We start from the raw sequence: 16,924 nt of genomic DNA on the forward strand, positions 1-16,924 counted from the left end.
CATGCGGGCCGGCTGGGCCAGGGCGGGGGCAGCCGCGCCACCCAGGGACTCCTGGCTGAAAAGCAGCTTGGGGCCGAGCCTGTCGCCTAGCGGGGGTGCGCGTCCGAGTCTGACCCGGCGCCCTTGCGGAGGAGGGAGCGCGCACGTTCACATACCAGCACGCACAGCCGCACACTCCTCACTTGTGCATACGTGCACGGTGGACGTATCCGAAGGCCTTGGGAAGAGATGATCTGACGCTACCGAATGTCACAGGTCATGTGTATTTTGCAAACAGATAACTATTTTTGCGCCCACTGCCCCCTTTTGGGGAGAGGAGGGGTTTGCGTTGCCGTGACAGTAACTGGCACTAAATCGAGTAGAACTTGGTTAGGGAATTGGGGACTTCAGAGTGGGGGAACTAACGGGATACTCGAGTAAGTCTCATTTCAACCCCTTTTTGTTTCTGGCCAAGTGTGGGGCACAGCTGGCTGGGAGGGAGGGGGCAGAGTTCCTGGTGTTGCTCCTGGGGCAGACAGTAATGCCCTTTTTGAAAGTTTGCGTTGCATCCGCATCCGCGTCATTAACTCTGGAGAGGAACCGCTGCAAAAGGCCTCATGTTTTCCCCTTAATTTCCGAAAGTCTAACATTCACCAGTTTTGAAAGGGGAGTTTGTCGGAAAGACTGCATTGTAGAGCTTCCGAGATCTCTGCAAAGGTCAGCATCATTTTTTTAATTTTTAAAAAAATCAATTCCAATTGGGAATGATCTAGAAAGTGGAAAAAACAATTTAGGAGGGGATAGGTGAGATGGGGGATAGGCTTTTAACTGCGGGTCTGATCTGACTTGTCATCGGGGTAGGGTGGTGTCTTCCAGGTCCTGCAGTTTCTAAGCTGGGTAAACCAGGTGGGCCTAGGGCCTTGGGGGGACACAGGAGGAAGCTGGTGCAATGTCTGGGGATTGGGAAAGGGGGTTGCTATGACTTTCCCTAAAGACCTGCCAGGAGGTTTTTCTAAGGAGCTGGGAGGAGGCTTCTAGGGTTGGAAAGAGGCACAGAGGTGGGTGGGGTGGGCAGGCTCCTGCCAAGGACGGAGGACTGGGGCTTGTCTGCCAGGTAGGCACAGCCCCCTCCAGATGCACCCTCCCCTCGGAGTGGCCCACATGTGCTTGTGCTTAGCTATCAAGTCTGTGTCGGCTCTTGCACGCTTTCACTGTGTTGTTGCTGTAGTTTTTGGCAGTGTGATAGTAACGGGAAGTGAAGCCACACAAAAGTGCTTTTGTGAGATTTTAGCTCCCCACAGCCCAGTGGTTCGGAGCAGGAGGAAGGTCGGTCCCTCCCCTCCTTGCTCCGTGGAGGGGTATCTGCAGTTTCGCTGCTGTGGTCCCTTCAGAAGGACCATGGTGTGGGGGCAAGAGGTGGAAGACTATCCCTGGTCTCTCTGTTTTGCCCCAAGAAGCCTTGCTGATAGTAGGATTGTCTGTCTCTGTAAAAGGGAGACCGAACACGCCAGCCTCATTGTTTTATTTGGTGCATTTCTGCCTGGGGGCCCTCTGTGGCCTGTGTAAATGATTGGGAGAAGGAAGAGAAACAGGTTGGATTTCACCTGCCTGGGGCTCCGAGGGCTTTCTTGAGAAACCCAGCAGCCCTCCTGGTCCTCCTGCTTAAGGCTGTGCTGGGCTTTCTCCTTTAGGGCCCCTGAGAGGCCGCCTTCGCTACTTTTCTTGTCTTAGATGTTAAGATCCAGGGCGATTTATACAAATCTTCATTCTCAGAGATTACACTCTTAAAGAGAGATTTGAAAGATTTAGATACAACTCATTTATTTAAGGGTCCCCACCTGAGTCCTTTTTAATCTTTTAAAATCCCCCCAGAGGAGGATAAAGCACATTTATAATGTGAATTTATATGCTGTGGTTATGTAAGTAGCTATCCATAACCAGAAAATGCAAGTCTCTTCACATTAAAACAAAAATCCCAAAGCGGCTGCTGCAGTACACTTCCAGTTAATTTCAGTGACAGGGCAAACATCTATGAATTTTGCCAGAGAAGTGACACTCTCATTTTATAAACTGTGATTTGAATAGTATTTGCATAGTGATTACTCTGAGACCCATCACAATGAAGAATTTTTTTTTTTAAAGGGCACTAAAGTATTAAAAGTCATGATATTAGAAGTTTTAGAAAGGGAGCTGAAAAACTATACCTAAATATTATTTTGAAGAAATTCTAGGATATTTAATCTCTTTGGACAAAAGCAAGCATCTGATACTTTGTTAATGACTAAGAGAAACAAGTGGAGGGAAAGAAATGTCTTGATTTAGTCTGAGCTTTCTGTAACAGGAAAAAAAAAGTCCATTTTCTGTTTCCTCCTGTTGACCTGCTTCCACCAAGATGTAATGGAAGTGATGGAGGAAGTGGGTGTCTCCCTCATCTTGAGTTCAGGCTGCACTGCATGGTGGGGGGCATTGTCCTTAGTCAGTGACAGTTCCTTTGATGACCCCTGATGCCCTCAGTGTGGTGTTTATCAGACGAAAGGAATGCCACCTAGATTTCATCTGGAGCTGCAGAAACCCACCAGGGACCACCAGGTCCCGTCTCGGGCCTCTGTATCTCAGAGTTAAAAGGTGAACAGAGAGGTTGATGTGTTTTGCTTTGTAAAAAAGACAGCAAACGGGCCATCACACGTGGAGACAGACAGGTTTTTGCTGTGGAGATGTGGTTAAAATAGCTATGTCAAGACGTGGATGCAAGTGTTTTGCCTGCACGGTCAGAGTACCTTGTGCTGTCGTCTGCCTTCCAGGCAGTGGGGAGTGGGCCCGAATCAGCCAGCCGGGATCTCCAGCCCCCACGGAAGGGAGAACGGGCTGCTGACAGTCATGGACAGAGTGTCAGGACTGTGAGTGAAGGTGGCCCTCCTTTAGCCTGGGGTCCCCAAACTCTTCCTCTCAAAGGAGATCCAACTTTCTATATTGCTGGGGGAGGATTGAGATCCTTCAAACCATTCTTCCTGCTAGAGAGGAGGGTTTGGCATCACTGCCTGGGGCGCCCAGGGGTGGTGCCAGGTCTGCTGGACACCCAGGCAGCCTGGTCACTGCCGCTTGAAGCCAGACTTCCATATTAAGGGTGACCCCAGTGCTGGCAGGCGGCTGTGCCCACCGATGCTGTGTGCTTGTCTGGTTGAATCCTGGGTTTCCAGGCAGCAGGACTGGGTCCTCTGGAGAGGGTGGCAGGCCTTGTCATCTTAGCTTGGGGAAGCGGGCTTGAGCTGCGCCATTCATTCTGTACATGCTCCCCTTCGCCCTCCTGTCCTGGCCACTTTTGTTGCTGCCATGGCAGGGGAGGGAGAAGACAGGTGGACTGTGTGATCGGCGAGTCGCCCCGTCAAGCCCTCTACGGGGACTTCTCCCTTGACGGCTCTCGGAGGAGGTGTCAGCAGGAGAAGAAACCTTGCTCCTATTTGTGCTCGAGAGAGACTGACTACCTTGTGGATGTCATCACAGTGTAACTCAAATCCTACAAGTCAATTATCCTGTTTGCAGTCTCATTCAAACTCAAAGCAGAAAATAACTAGGGACTGATCTTTTCCTTAAAGCAGAGACAAAAACTGAATGCTTTCCAAGAGCAGCTCGTGCAAAAGCCGACTGTCCGCTTGCTTGAACGTGGGCTCTAGAGAATCCAATGAGAGGATGAGAAGGCACTGTAGCCTCCTCTGAACCACACCTGCTATCAGGGGCCTTAGGGATTCTCGGACACAGTGCTTCCTGCAGGCCCAGACAGCAGGGCCAGCTTGGTGGGCCTTGGGCAGAGGACTTCTGGGGACGCCGGGTGGGCTGGGCTGGGAGGTGTTGGAAAGCAGGGTCCGAGAGGGCCTAGGTCGGATCGTGCTTTCAGAGAGGGACTGAACTGGGGAGGAAAGAGTCATGGCTGAGTGACCGCAGGAGCTAGAGGGCAGCGAGGTGGGAAGTAGCTGGACCACTCCGCGGGGCTGTGGGCAGTGCTGGAGGCCGGGTCCTCAGGAGTGGCCCGCAGGAAGGCCACTCCACTGGGCGTCTCTGGAGAAGTCTGGCAAGTCATGGGTGGTCACCTCCCCGCTCAGAGGGTCAGTAAAATGAGAAGCGCTTGGGTCCCGTGGTTTAGGATTGTCCTTCATCCCCAGAGCCCATTCACGTCATTCAAAGGCAGAGCAGACGTGACTTCCTTGAGAAGGTTCCCTCTGATCCAGCCCCAGAGCCGCTGTCACAGGTGCTGTAGCATTTTCCTCTGTGTGTGTGTGTGTGTGTGTGTGTGTGTGTGTGTGTGTGTGAGTGTGTCTGTTCATTACACTCTTAGCCTCCATTGGTGCTTCTTGGATGTTGCTGTGGTATCCTCCCGGGGCAAGGAAGGCCAAGAGTCCTGGGGGTCGGGCTCAGCTCACTAGAGCCCTGACTTTTCTCCCCTCATGTCCCAGCTGAGGGGCGCTATCGGCCCTGCTGGAATTCTGCCTGTGCTCCAGGGTGGGTAGAGCCACACTTGGCTGAGATTTTTCTGTGACCACGTCTTGGGCGGGGGCTCCCATGCTGCGGGTACCCCTCTGGGAGAAGAGGACAGAAAAGATGGTGCCTTGCTGCAGCCCAGACAGGGGCCTGGGCTGTCGCGGAGTCCCTGGACGAGGCGGGCAAGCCCACCTGAGGGTGAACTGCTACGCCAGGGCCCCACCTGGCCCTCAGTCACTGCATTGCCGGGCCGGCGATTGGCCCAGCTGCTGCAGGTGTGACCCGGGGCAGATGCCAGGAAAGCTATGCTTCCTCTTCGTTTTGAAGCCTTGGACACCAGTGACAGAGCTGAACACTAAGGAACATGAGAAGGGAGGAGAAGAGAAAAAGATGTTATTTCTAACTTTTCAGACAGCTCCGCCTTTGGCTTCTGGAGCCTTCAGCCCTTTATTCGAGCAGGCTTCTTCCTCCTCTTGTGCTGTCCTGGACTTTAATCTGCACCCAGAGCTTAAAACTGCACAGTTAACTCCCACCTAGGCTCTAGGCTGTTCCGTCTGGGAAGGCCACACTCCCAGTCTACAGCCAGCTGCATGGATGTGGAGAAGGTTGGAAGTTGGCCTGGTCCGTCAGTGGGGGTGATTTTGGCCACGTGGCTCTGGTCCCTCATTCAGGGCTGCTCTCTGCTTGTTCCGTTTGTGCTTCCAGAGCTCAGCTTCTTCCCCCCTGCCCTGCAATTGCTTGCACCTTGTCGGCTGTGTGTGCAGCAGGCCTGGGGCTTGGTGGCGGGCAGCGTTGGGAGGTTGGGGCTTCGTGGCTGTAGCAGCAGCTGTAGCAGAGCCACCCGGGCCTCCCAGGGTAAAATCAAAGTGTGTGAGGTCATTGCAAAATCAGTTTGCATTTCAAGTCATGCTTGTAGTTGTTGAAAAGTACAAACACGCCCCCAGAGAATCACAGGCAGTGGGCGGTGGTAGGCTTTCTCTGCCTTGGCAGACCTTCCAGGGGCAGTCTGTAGGCCCCTGCTAGTACCCTTTAGTATCTAGTCTGTGTGCTGTGTTGGCAGAAGAAAGGACTAGCTTCCCTCTCTCACACACCCCTATGAAGTAAGAGGGCTGGAGTGTTCACAGACCCTTCCTAAGAAGGTGTTTCTGCAGGCAGGTGAGTCTGTGGGCAGGACAGCTTGGCGTGCTACTTACTGTATGAAGCACACTTTTCACTCTTTTTTTTGGCCTGGTGAACTTCCCTCTGTTTAGGGCAGTGCAGAAGCTTTTAATCTTCCAAGTCAGTAATGGGATGTGAAATAAATTGTCTAGAAGAACAAGAAGAAGCTTTGCACAGCAAGTTCCAGGTGCCTTTAGGCCTGGAGGGTCAAGACCTTCCAGACGCAGTGAGGTGTTTTTGCTTTTCCATTTCTTTTTCACTGGCTTTTAAGATGTAGGCCAACAGGAGTGTGGTGCTGTGGAGATCTGGCCAGGTGGGTGTGGGCCAGCGGTGGTCTTCTTTGCAACCCGTTCTTTTCTTCTCTGTGCTTTTCCACCTGACCAGCAGTCACTGCATCCAAAGGTGCGGGCAAAGTATCTCTCTGTTCCCAGCCTCAACTCCACTCAGACACTTGGCTGCCAGAATCTAGAACCTCAGCCTGGCTTTCCTGGGCTGAGGTGTGCTTGTGGCGGACAGTGACAAGACTCTCACCCTGTGGGGTTTATTCATGGGAGTCCTGCTGAGTTAGAAGTCAATACAAACCCATCTCTGCCCTGGACGCCCACCCTTCCCTTGAGGCTGCTCCCTGGGCTGCAGGATGGAGAAGAGCGATCTCTGGCTGGAGGTTCGCTGCAGCCACACACAACCATGCCTGTTGTACGTTCTTTGTGACGAGCCTGTTTTCTCTCACGCCTCTCAATCCGGAGCGGCCTTCACCTAGATTTTTCCGGGGGTGAGTGAGTCTGAAAAGCAGCGACAAGGTGTGTCGGAGGCCCTTCCTTGTCTGCATGTTTATCTCTGAGTGACTGAAGGCTTCCAAGGGCAGAAAAAGGTGCATGTGTCCCCATGGCTCAGGGCAGCAGGAACTTGGCTTGAGGGGAGCAGGCTGGCTTCAGGAAGGCTGCACCCATTAGCAGGGTTTATTTTCTTTGCAACTTATATTTCCGGGTCAGGACCTGTGAGAGTCAGAGTGAAGTCAGCCATGCAGCACTCTTGTTTCGAAAGTGATGATACAGTTCAGGGAGAAAGCAAGCTCGTGATAAAATGTGTTTTCTGGCTGGGAAGTACTCAAGTTCCAAGCCAGGAACGGAGGCTCTGGAAAGGGGGAACGTCTCTGTCTTTCTCCACCTGGAGAGCATCTTTAGAGTAATGGTTTCATTTTGTTTTTTTGGCATTTCACTTTATGCTGTAGTGCAAAACTTCTATGTTTTTTATGAGGAAGAATCATCTTTGAGTCAGTTTAGGTCTTTCCGCTGCAAGTATTTCACCCCACATGGAAAGCTGATTTCTTTTAACAAGATTTCTGTAATGATTTTTTTACTTGCCTTCAATAGATGACAATAGGAGATTCTGAAAAGTTTGGAAAGCATTTTTCTTCTTTTTTTTAATATATAAAGAAGCAGTTCTTCTCACTGTGAAGGCTTCTGCAGAAGTCCGGCACCGGCTTCCCTGAGGTGCGTCTGCACAGGCGCTGGGGGGGCAGCGGCGTCTGATGTGATGGGCACCCTGCTCTTTGCCAAACATGCCCTCCAGTGCCAATATGGTGATTTTAAAGGAAATGGGCAAAACTCGAAATGACGGCGATGCCATCATAGCTGAATGACATGCTGTTCTGTCAGCAGCTAACGACACAGTTAACAATTTGGGGGGATGGATAGACGCCCCTTTTGTTTTGCAATGACACTGTTTCTCAGCTAGACTTGGGAGTGAGATGGGGGAGCCAGGGAGGTTTTTAGACTCATTTAACACAAGCTGAAATTTCCTTTGTCACCTGTCTTCTAGCTCTGGTTCGGCCTGAGGCTTGGGGGCTGGAGCTTGGGCCATTCATCTCCCTGCTGCCCGGCTTGGCCATCTGGGCGGCACGAGCTGACGTTGTGAACGCCATCGCTGTGCCCAGGCTGGCTAGCAGGGAACTCTTCAAGGGCAGGTACAAACCCACTGTGTATATGTATTCTCAAATTTAAATAGACTGTACATATTGGAATGTAAATGAACTGTAAAACAGCAATCTCTATTTTTCTGGACAGTTATATAGCAGTATATATTTGTTAAACGTGCTTGTGTACTCTTCATTAACCGTCTTAATATTTTGTACAGATAAGTTGATTAAATATTTTATTGTTAAAACTGCTCCTGGCTGGTCTTTAGAGAACCACTTTTTTGACTTGTTACCGTGTTTTCCCGTGTTGAGAATAGCAGTCAACCTCTGAGAGTTTAGGAGCAGATGCACTGGAACCGGAGGTTCTGGGCCGATGTGTCTTTAAGCTGACTGACTGCTCCCCCTTGAAACACCGCCGGCTGTGAGCCCAGGAAGGTGGGGGCTCGAGCCTTGGGGCTGCTGCTCCCTGGGTCTTTGTGACTGGCGTGACACAGCAGAGGACACTGCAGCCACACATGGTATGAAGCCGCTGCAGGGGAAGGGAGAAGAATTAGGCTTGGGTTCAGGGGAGAAAGGACCAAAACACAGAGGAAAACACCTTCTCTCTGGAAAACGAGCGCTGGCGTTGGTAATTGATGATTGTCATTCCAAGCACAGAGTGAGTGGACAGATTCTCTGTTTACAGATGTATTGGGCTGCTGCTGGATCTAGAAACCCAGGCACTCCCACCCTGGAAGCTGCAGAGTTGTGAATCCTAGCAGCAGAAGCCCAACTGCTGCAGCTTCCTCTGCAAGGCCAGTTAACATGTGTCAGGAAAACCAGAAAGTCCTGCAGCGAGTTTGACGGGGCGCTGCTTCTCGGTACTCTCCTGGACAAGTACAGAGATCTGTGCTTGGTGTTGTCGTCTCAGCTGCTTCAGCAGCTCTCCTAGACTGGGCAGGAGAGGATGGACCACACAGCCTTCCTCTCCCAGCTGTTTCCTATAGATGAATGAAAAAGCTGTTGATTTCATCCGTTTCTAAGTATTTCTGGGGAGTTAGTGACGGAGCAGCGGTTGTGGGATGAGGACTTGGCCTTGTGACCAGGATCACCTTCTCTGGGCCATGGATTGGGCCAGTGTGACTCACCTTTTTGCAGTGATGGAGCACACGTCCACTGTAATCCAGTGTTCTCATGGGATTTTAATGCCTGTCCCCATGTCATGTGTCTTTCTCTGGTGAAAGGTAAATTGAGAAAGCTCCCTTTTTGTTTCTTACTTTCATGACTACCAAATAAAGGGGCCTCTAAGTTAAAAAAATTAAAAAAAAAAAAAAAACATTTTGACCACACTGCAGGGCGTGTGGGATCTTATTAATAGTTCCCCAAACAGGGATCGAACCGTGGGATCTTATTAATAGTTCCCAAACAGGGATCGAACCTGTGCCCCCTGCATTGGAAGCACAGGGTTTTAACTGGACCACCAGGTAAGTTCCAAGGAGTTTCTTTGGCAGAAAAAATGTTCACCTTGTAACTAACTCCTTTGGCAGGTTGTTGTAAACGCATAGGCTTCATGACTCTGCCATTGAAAAAGGTAAAGTCTTACATTAGTTCGATGATAATAACCCTCAGTCAGTTCTTCATTTTCGTATTTTTCACTCTCCGCTTAACCTATCCTGGAATTCTGTGGTTAGAGGAGTACATTTTCAGTTGAGAAGGGCTAGTTACAGGGAGAAGGGAAAGTCAGGAGCCACATTTAAAATTTTATCCTAGTTCCCAAACACTGATGAGAGATGGTCTAAAGGCCCTGCAACGACCGCTGCTAAAAGGAGGCGAAGACGGACTTCTCCGCTCCCCCAGGCCCCTGGCCCTGGTGTGCCCACAGCCTGCTCATCTCAAGGCAGGCCAAGACCAAGATGCCACCACCTGCTGCCTCCCTCAGAGCAGAGCTGCCCGATCTGGTTGTGGATGCCTTATGCTCCTGTATCCCGGGGAAGCTCTCTTCTGCTCAGAAGGAACAGTGATCTGGGGAGAAGCTCGTCCGTTGTGACGCGTCACCGGAGTGCAGCCACTGACCGTGAGGCTGGGGGTGTCTGCCGAGCCCTAATCACATGCAGGTGCTTGGCCCTGCAGCGGCGGCCAGCGGGAGGAAGCCCAGCTGTGGTGCGAAGCCCGCGCGGCGTGGATTTGCAGAGGCGGGAGGGGTCCCCCTGTGGGTGCGGGGGGAGGCTCTGCAGGTGCACCCGCACGCCTGGCTGTCCTGGCCGCCCAGTCACAGGGTCACATTCCCATCCCAGGAAGAGGAATTTTCCCATAGACTCACCCAGCAAGGGAGTCTGTCGCAGTGTGGGGAGGTCAGCACAGCCCCCCTGCCAGAACGTCTGAGGAATGTGATGCAAAATGAAAATGCTCTGCTGTCCCGGAGCTGGGGCGCGTATATTGTTGCTTGTAATTCCCACTTGGGGTGCCGCATGGGGTTAGCTCGCAACAAATAATAACCACATATTTGGTCGTTGCTAATACCCAAAGTCCAGAGGTTTTCTAATCACAGAAGAATGGAAGTAACAGTTGCAGCCGGACAGCCGAAGAATGGGCCACGGCATGCAGTGGCCTTGCTGAGAGTGGCCAGCCTGTGTCCTGGAATCTGACTCAGCGGTGCACAGTGAGGCTAGGGAAGTGCTTAAGGGATAAACAAGTCCTTGTCACAATTCCATTTACACACTCAGCTCTGAGGGACAAGGAGTCCCAGCGACATGATCCTCTGACAAGTCTGACTGACTGAGGGAACTATTATTTCTTGAGAGCTTGCATATTAAGTATGGCAACAACTTTTTATTAATTTAGAAAACAAGTTATTGACTCGTCTGTGTGACAGGCGTTACGATATAAGCCCTGAGCATAGAGAGTGACTAGGTACAAGGCCCATCTCCTAGGACTCTCCTTTCAGGGGCAGGAAGGAGTGTTAATAGGCAGGGAGGATAAAAATTTAGTTCCTGCAATAACAGCAAGTGCTTCACTAGGGATGGGGCCAGGGGGGCCAAGAGGGCTCTGATGGAAGGAGAGAGGGAGAGAGGGCTCTGGGAGGCCGAAGCAGCTGGTATTTTGGGTCAAGCCTCCAGGGGGTGGGGTCGAGGCCTGCGCACTCTCAAAGCTGGAGCAGTGGATCCCAGAGGTTCAGGGCACAGGGCACTTCTGAGGAGCAGATAGAAGGGAGCATCTCTGGAGCACTGGGTGGCCCTGGGCCAAGCTGCAGAGACCAGAACGTGGAACTGAGCCTCAGCTCTGACCCCCTGCACCCCCAACTGCCTGGTGCCTCAGACACCCCACCCCAAACCCCTCCCTGTCTCATCTTCCACACTTTTAATGCTACTCAGTCATCACCAACCACTTACTCTTCACTTCCGCTGACAACCTGGCCCTCGAATGCCCTTCCGGGACTCCCTTTCCCAGCCCTCCACTCTTGCCAGGCTGCCTGCCTGCTCTTTTCCTCCAGGAGGCAAGGAAGTGAATGGGGAGGATGCTGTGGGGAGGAAGGGGTGAGGCCGTGGCCCTGGGGCACAGGCCGAGGGTCACTCAGCAGCTCTGAGGTCGTGGCCGAGTCCCCTACTTAGCACCTGCATGGGCACATGTGGTCATGAGGCCTGAGTGAGATGCTCTAAGTGCGGGGCGAGGAGCATGTTCCAAACCCACCTAAGTTCCACCTTTCCACCTGTCCCTCTGGCACCAGGAACAGCACCCACCGTCCCCACAGGATGTTTCTCTTTACAGAGTTGGGGCAGCCTGGAGCCCTCTGTGGCCTCACCTGTGAGAGGCCTGCGGTCTGCTGCAAGGGGACAGGCCCACGTCCCACAGCGGCGGCTCCCCACCTGGGCCAGTGTGATGGCTCAGCAGTGTCTCCAGCAGGCAGACAGGAACCTCAGCCCTTGGAAAGGGAAGTCTTTTCTTTCTTCGGCACTCCTGCAGGAGGGGCTCGAGCCTCAAGGCCTCAGCGATGTGTTTGTTCACAGAGCGCACGTGGACCCAGGCACTGCCCGCTTCCCGAGCTCAACCCCACCAAGGGAGGGAAGAGCCCAGGGAATGTCTCCTCTTTCCAGCAGGAGGCGGCCAGATATAAAATGATGTCTCTTGTCATTTAAGAAACACTTTGTCATACAGAGTGAAGTAAGTCAATGAGAGAAAAATAAATGTCATATTAAAGCATACATATGGAATCTAGAAAAACAGTCCAGATGAACCTATTTGCAGGGCAGGAATAGAGATGCAGATGGAGAGAACAGACATGTAGATGTTGTCGGGGGCGGGGGATGAATTGGGATTGACATATACATACACTACTGCGTGTAAGATAGCTAGCTAGGGGGAAGCGCTGTGTGGCACAAGGAGCTCGGCTCTGTGCTCTCTGATGATCTGGGGTGGGGGATGAGGGGTGGGGTGAGCCAAGAGGGAGGGGAGTTGCAGCTGATTCACTTCCTTGTATAGCAGAAACACAGCATTGTAAAGTAACTAAATCCCAGACAATTAAAAAAAACAAAAACATTTTGCCTCTTTCATCTTTTCTAAAGGACTGTAAGTTGCTCCAGGGGATGTTTGGGTGCTTGGGGCTGTGTGTGGGAGGCCTGTGTGGCCTGGGGTCAGAAAGCGGTGTCAGGTGGGGGAGTGGACCCCTCCTTTATCAATATGAATCAGAAACGCTGAGACAGAAGGTCTCAAGCTGGGTGAAACGACGCAGAAATGCGGAACTGCAGAGTCCTGCACAGCCCCACAGGGAAGAGAGTGCAAGACAAACAAGGTGCAGTCGTCCTTTGGGTACCATTTCATAGAACATCTACCAGACAGGGTGCTGAATACTATATGCAAGACCTCACCTGACCCCATTAAAGACAAACAAAAACCCTTCCAAGCTCCTAACGCTAATGCAAGTGCTTTCAAGGGTGAGGACAGTGGGGGAGGGGAGGTGAAGCCTTGGAACATCACACACCTAATAAATGAAAGACCCACGATTTGAAACACAGTCTTTATGTCTTCATTTACTTCCTAGAAGAAGTAATTCACTTTCTGGAAAAGAAGCAACAAGAGACAGATGCAGAAGGAAAGAGCATTTTTTTTTTTTTCCAAATCGTTATTTGTATACATTTCAAAATCATCTCAAACATACAGAAATGCTGCAAGAACAAAGAACATTTTTTCCCTCTGAACTATTTGAGTGTAAACTGACACAATGTCCTATGGCTACGACACGTTTTAGTGTGTCTTCACTGCAAATAAGGACATTCTCCTATTTAAAATAAAACTGCTGACATCAGAAAATTACCATTGATCTCTTATTCCCATTTAAAAACTTTAGATCCCATTCAGTGAAGTTCTGCAAACTGTCCCAACACTGTTGTTTTTTTTTTTTAATATAACATCTAATCCAGAATCAGGTGTTACATTAAGTTGTTGTGTTCCCTCAAGTCTGGAATTAAACCTAATTTTAATATAAGGTAGGATAAAGAAAAATCAAGCCTTTGGAGGTCACTGGCTCTTCAAGGGTTGAGTGGAGAGGCCTATGGTAAGTGGGCTGTGGCCTTGAATGTCTGGCCACAAAAACCCACAGGGGCAGCCTCTGGAGCTTCTCTCTCGTGGACCAGAGCATACTGGGGACAACCAGTCATGATTTCCAGTGTAGGCCTTTTACTCAGCACTAGATAACCCCAGAGCAGATTATTAAACCTTTTAACAAGGACCATCCCAGTGACTGACTGGTATACACAGGCAGAAATGCTTCTGGAAAATGGATTTCATCCATTGCCTACCAACTTTAGTCTTTTGTTTATTTTATGTTATGATGATATTTAATAATCAGTAATACAGCCGATCTTTATTGAGAAGATACTCTTTGTCAGGCACTGTGCTAAATGCTTTAATTTAATCATCCTATTCTTTCAACAATACAAGGTATGTATTATTATTAATCCTATCTTATGAATGAGGACACTGAGGCATGGAGAAATAAGATGAAGTTGTCCAAAATCATACAAATGGTAAGGCCTCCAGAGTTCACATACCTTATCACCTCATATACATGCATGAACACTTTTGTTTAATTCTTAATGAAACAAAATGAGCTTCAATCTTCCAAAATCTGATCCTTCCCTCTCTAAAAGAAGCACTGAAAAAGTGGCTTTCAATTTAACCGAGAGGGTGCACGTGTGCTAAGTCACTTCAGTCGTGTCTGACTCTTTGCGACCCATGGACTATAGCCCAGCAGGCTCGTCTGTCCACGGGATTCACCAGGCAAGAATACTGGAGTGGACTGCCTTTTCCTCTTCCAGGGAATCTTTCCAGAAATTGAATCCCCATCTCTTAAGTCTCCTGCATTGGCAGATGGCTTCTTTACCACTAGCGCCACCTGGGAAGCCCTTAATTGAGAGGCCATGACCTGAGTCTACCTCAGGAGAATGTGAAGCCTGTACCCCTCCTCTCCAACACACAGAGGTCAGGCCAGGCAAGATCATAAAGTGTGGGTAAAATATTTATTTTGAAAATTCATTTGGTGCTTAGATGATTAACAGGAATTACAAGCCAGTATATTTTACTTTATCATTTTACTTATTATTTTTTAAGCTCTGATAAACTTTGGTTTATCAGATATAATTTCATACATGTGGACTTCTGAAACATGAAGTAACATTGTAAAATAAGGCTAACAGAAACACTGGGTGTGTTATTCTTGATTCTAGTAGCATGATTTACCTCGTACTTGCTTAAGTGCTTCAGTATCTTATAGAGCATCTCCTGTATGCAAGGTACTTCAGAGTCCTGAGACCCGGCTCCTAACATTAGATTTCTAGAAGGCCTCTCCACACAGCTGCCAAAAAGGACTTTATGTATGCAGTCTTTTGCCAATGGCTTATACATTTACTGGCCCCTTTCTGGGGCTGAGAGCACTGTTTGCCTGGAGCTTGGCTCCTCCCATCTGAGACGTCATTTGCTCTGATGTGGAAGCCAGGCCAAAGGATCATATCTCATTCAACATTCACCAATGGGTTGGCAGCATATCAGAGCTGAATCTTTCATCAGAGGGCTTTAGGTTTTGAGAAGAAGGACAACATCCCCTGTCCTTACGAAATGATAACACCATGAGGGATTTCCTCCAGGAGAAAAACTGGAATGTTTCTATCTATCATCAACCATCTCCGCAGTCAGTGGGATTTACTGGCTAAGTAAATCCTAAGGTCCCAGGATTGAATCAATTTAGGGAAGGAAGCAATATTGGTAGCAAGCTCTAGATCAGAGAACAAACTTCTTCTTTATTGGAACTCAAGGTGTCTGGAGAGGGTGAATTCACATAATTTAATGGGTTTTTTTTTTGGTTCATTAGTAAAATAATTTCTTTCCAACTAACTGGAGAACTCATTTATGATGATCCTCTATTCAGCAATTTAAAGATGCCCTTTCAAAATTTACTTCCTGGAAGATTTTCAGAAGAAAAGAATCATTAATGTAGCTAACAGTCTATCCTCAAGGTCTTTATAGCACTTGGCTCATTGCTGGTCTGCAGTGGAGTTTGACTGAAAAAATCACAGAATGGGCAGCTGCCTGTGGCAGGCAAGAGGTTCATGGGGGCAGCTCAGAGTCGCCCGATGCTGGCTCTGGAGAACGGAAGCCTGCAGGGAGCTCCCATCCAGGACTTACTGGTTGGCTGTGGAGGAAGGTATAGTTGGGGTCCTTCAGTAACGCTTATTAGCTCTTAGTGGGCCAGAGGAACGTCTGACGAGCTTTATTCACTCATTACTATGGCACGTCAGGAAGTCACTCGCCTCAGGGAAGGAGATGGGCAGTGTGTCCCCCCACTGGCTCTGCTGGGCTTGTGCACCAGCAGCCAGACGGAAGGCTGACTTGGTGGTCTGAGACACCCTGCAAGGTAGTAAGAGGCAGGGTGTGCAGGCTGTCCTGGTATCCAGTCTGATTTTGGTGATTTCAGTCAAGATCTGGGCAAAGTTCGTTGGGCTGACCTTCAGCTTCCGTCCTTGAAAGAGACCCGGGTCCACTGCCAAGCTCCACTGCTTGTCACTTCCGAGATGAGCGTATCTTCTCATAATTTCATGTGCTTCACACGTCTGACTATGCACTTGACATTCACTGGTCCTTTACATTTTCTAGCAGTTCTTTCACAATTTTCTCGGGGGTGGGGGGAGGTGCTATTCTACATTGTAAATTAAAATCAAAAATTTAGATTTCCTTTTGTGCAATGATCTTGCCTATCAAAGTTAAGTTGATGTTGCCACTGGGCATTTCGTGCACATGTGAAAGACTTTGTTTAGGTCACTGTGCTCCCTGAGTCTTGGGAATGTGTTGTTATTTCTAGGGAATATTGGTCAACTGTGTTTGTTGTAGTCTGTAGCACGGGGAGCTGGGAACTGACTTTTTTAAGCCAAGAGGGTCTCACTTTTTTTCCTCTTCTAACATCAAATATTAAGATTAGACATTTACCCATTAAGTATACTACTTACTCCTAAGAGGCAGTATACCTACCGCCTCTATGTACTAGCTATCGGTGTTTGCACCTTGTGTCAGTATTTACATTTTGGACAGATCATCCTTTAGCCAGTCAGCTACCATGTTGGCCACTTCCTGGAAAAAACTGAGGATAAACGCATGAGGTATTTTTTTCTCACAGAGTCGAATATCTCCTTCTGGAAAATCTTTCTTTATGTCGTCATAGTACTCTCTTGGACACCAACCGTCTGCAGTACCATAGTAAAATATAAGCTAGAAGACAAGACAAAAACACTTTATTAGATTTCCCCTCCCAGCATGGATGTGACACAAGCAACCTACGACACTTTGAAAACAGCCCCTGCAGCTGGCCCTGTACTCTAGTCCCAAAATTTGCTTTGGAGAGCGGTTCTCTCAAGGCAGTGAGCCTTCATGGTTTATGGGAGTGAATCTCGGCATCTGACGTTAAGAAACCCATGTAGGGAGAGTCCTGTGTGATACATCACCCATGATCCACTGAAAGGATTCACCAGCAAAGTAGTATATGTTGTGGTTGGGATGGACACTGGAAAGTGTGCCGAGAGGGGCAAGGAAGAGTTATTGAGACATACATGATCACTGAATGACTTACAACCATTCATTACAAATAACAGTTTTCATACAGCCACATGCTAGGCACATGGGACATGTTTGTTGAATGGACACAAAGATGAATCAGACGGACTCAGGTTTCTCAGTGTAGCAGATGAATTGTGATCAGAACCCTGAGGGTGTCTGTGACATTTCTACAAACAGGCTCCATGGAGCAGCGAGAGAATGCTGATTTGGGGGGAGGCGTTATAATCATCCTTCAGATGACAGCAAGCAGGTGGGATGGAGAGAGAGCTTCCTTTGAGGAAGCATTCCTAGGATGCTTATTGAATATTGGATCTGCCCCAG

At 49.4% G+C, this 16,924-nt stretch overlaps 1 protein-coding gene across 2 annotated transcripts in view; it reads right to left on the reverse strand.

The window, feature by feature from the left end:
- Nucleotides 1–12,573: 12,573 nt before the first annotated feature.
- The window catches only part of LDAH (lipid droplet associated hydrolase), a 92,537-nt gene continuing 88,186 nt past the window's right edge, over nt 12,574–16,924 (reverse strand). Inside the window, exon 6 of one of the 2 annotated variants that reach the window (XM_065928631.1) lies at nt 12,574–16,258. In XM_065928631.1, coding sequence (XP_065784703.1) covers nt 16,067–16,258 — 192 coding nt within the window. In that variant the 3' untranslated portion in view covers nt 12,574–16,066. The remainder of the gene's footprint in view (nt 16,259–16,924) is intronic. The other variant, XM_065928629.1, reaches the window with a different exon arrangement.

This window comes from Muntiacus reevesi, chromosome 3 (genome assembly GCF_963930625.1).
Source record: "Muntiacus reevesi chromosome 3, mMunRee1.1, whole genome shotgun sequence".
Taxonomy (NCBI): Eukaryota; Metazoa; Chordata; class Mammalia; order Artiodactyla; family Cervidae; genus Muntiacus; species Muntiacus reevesi.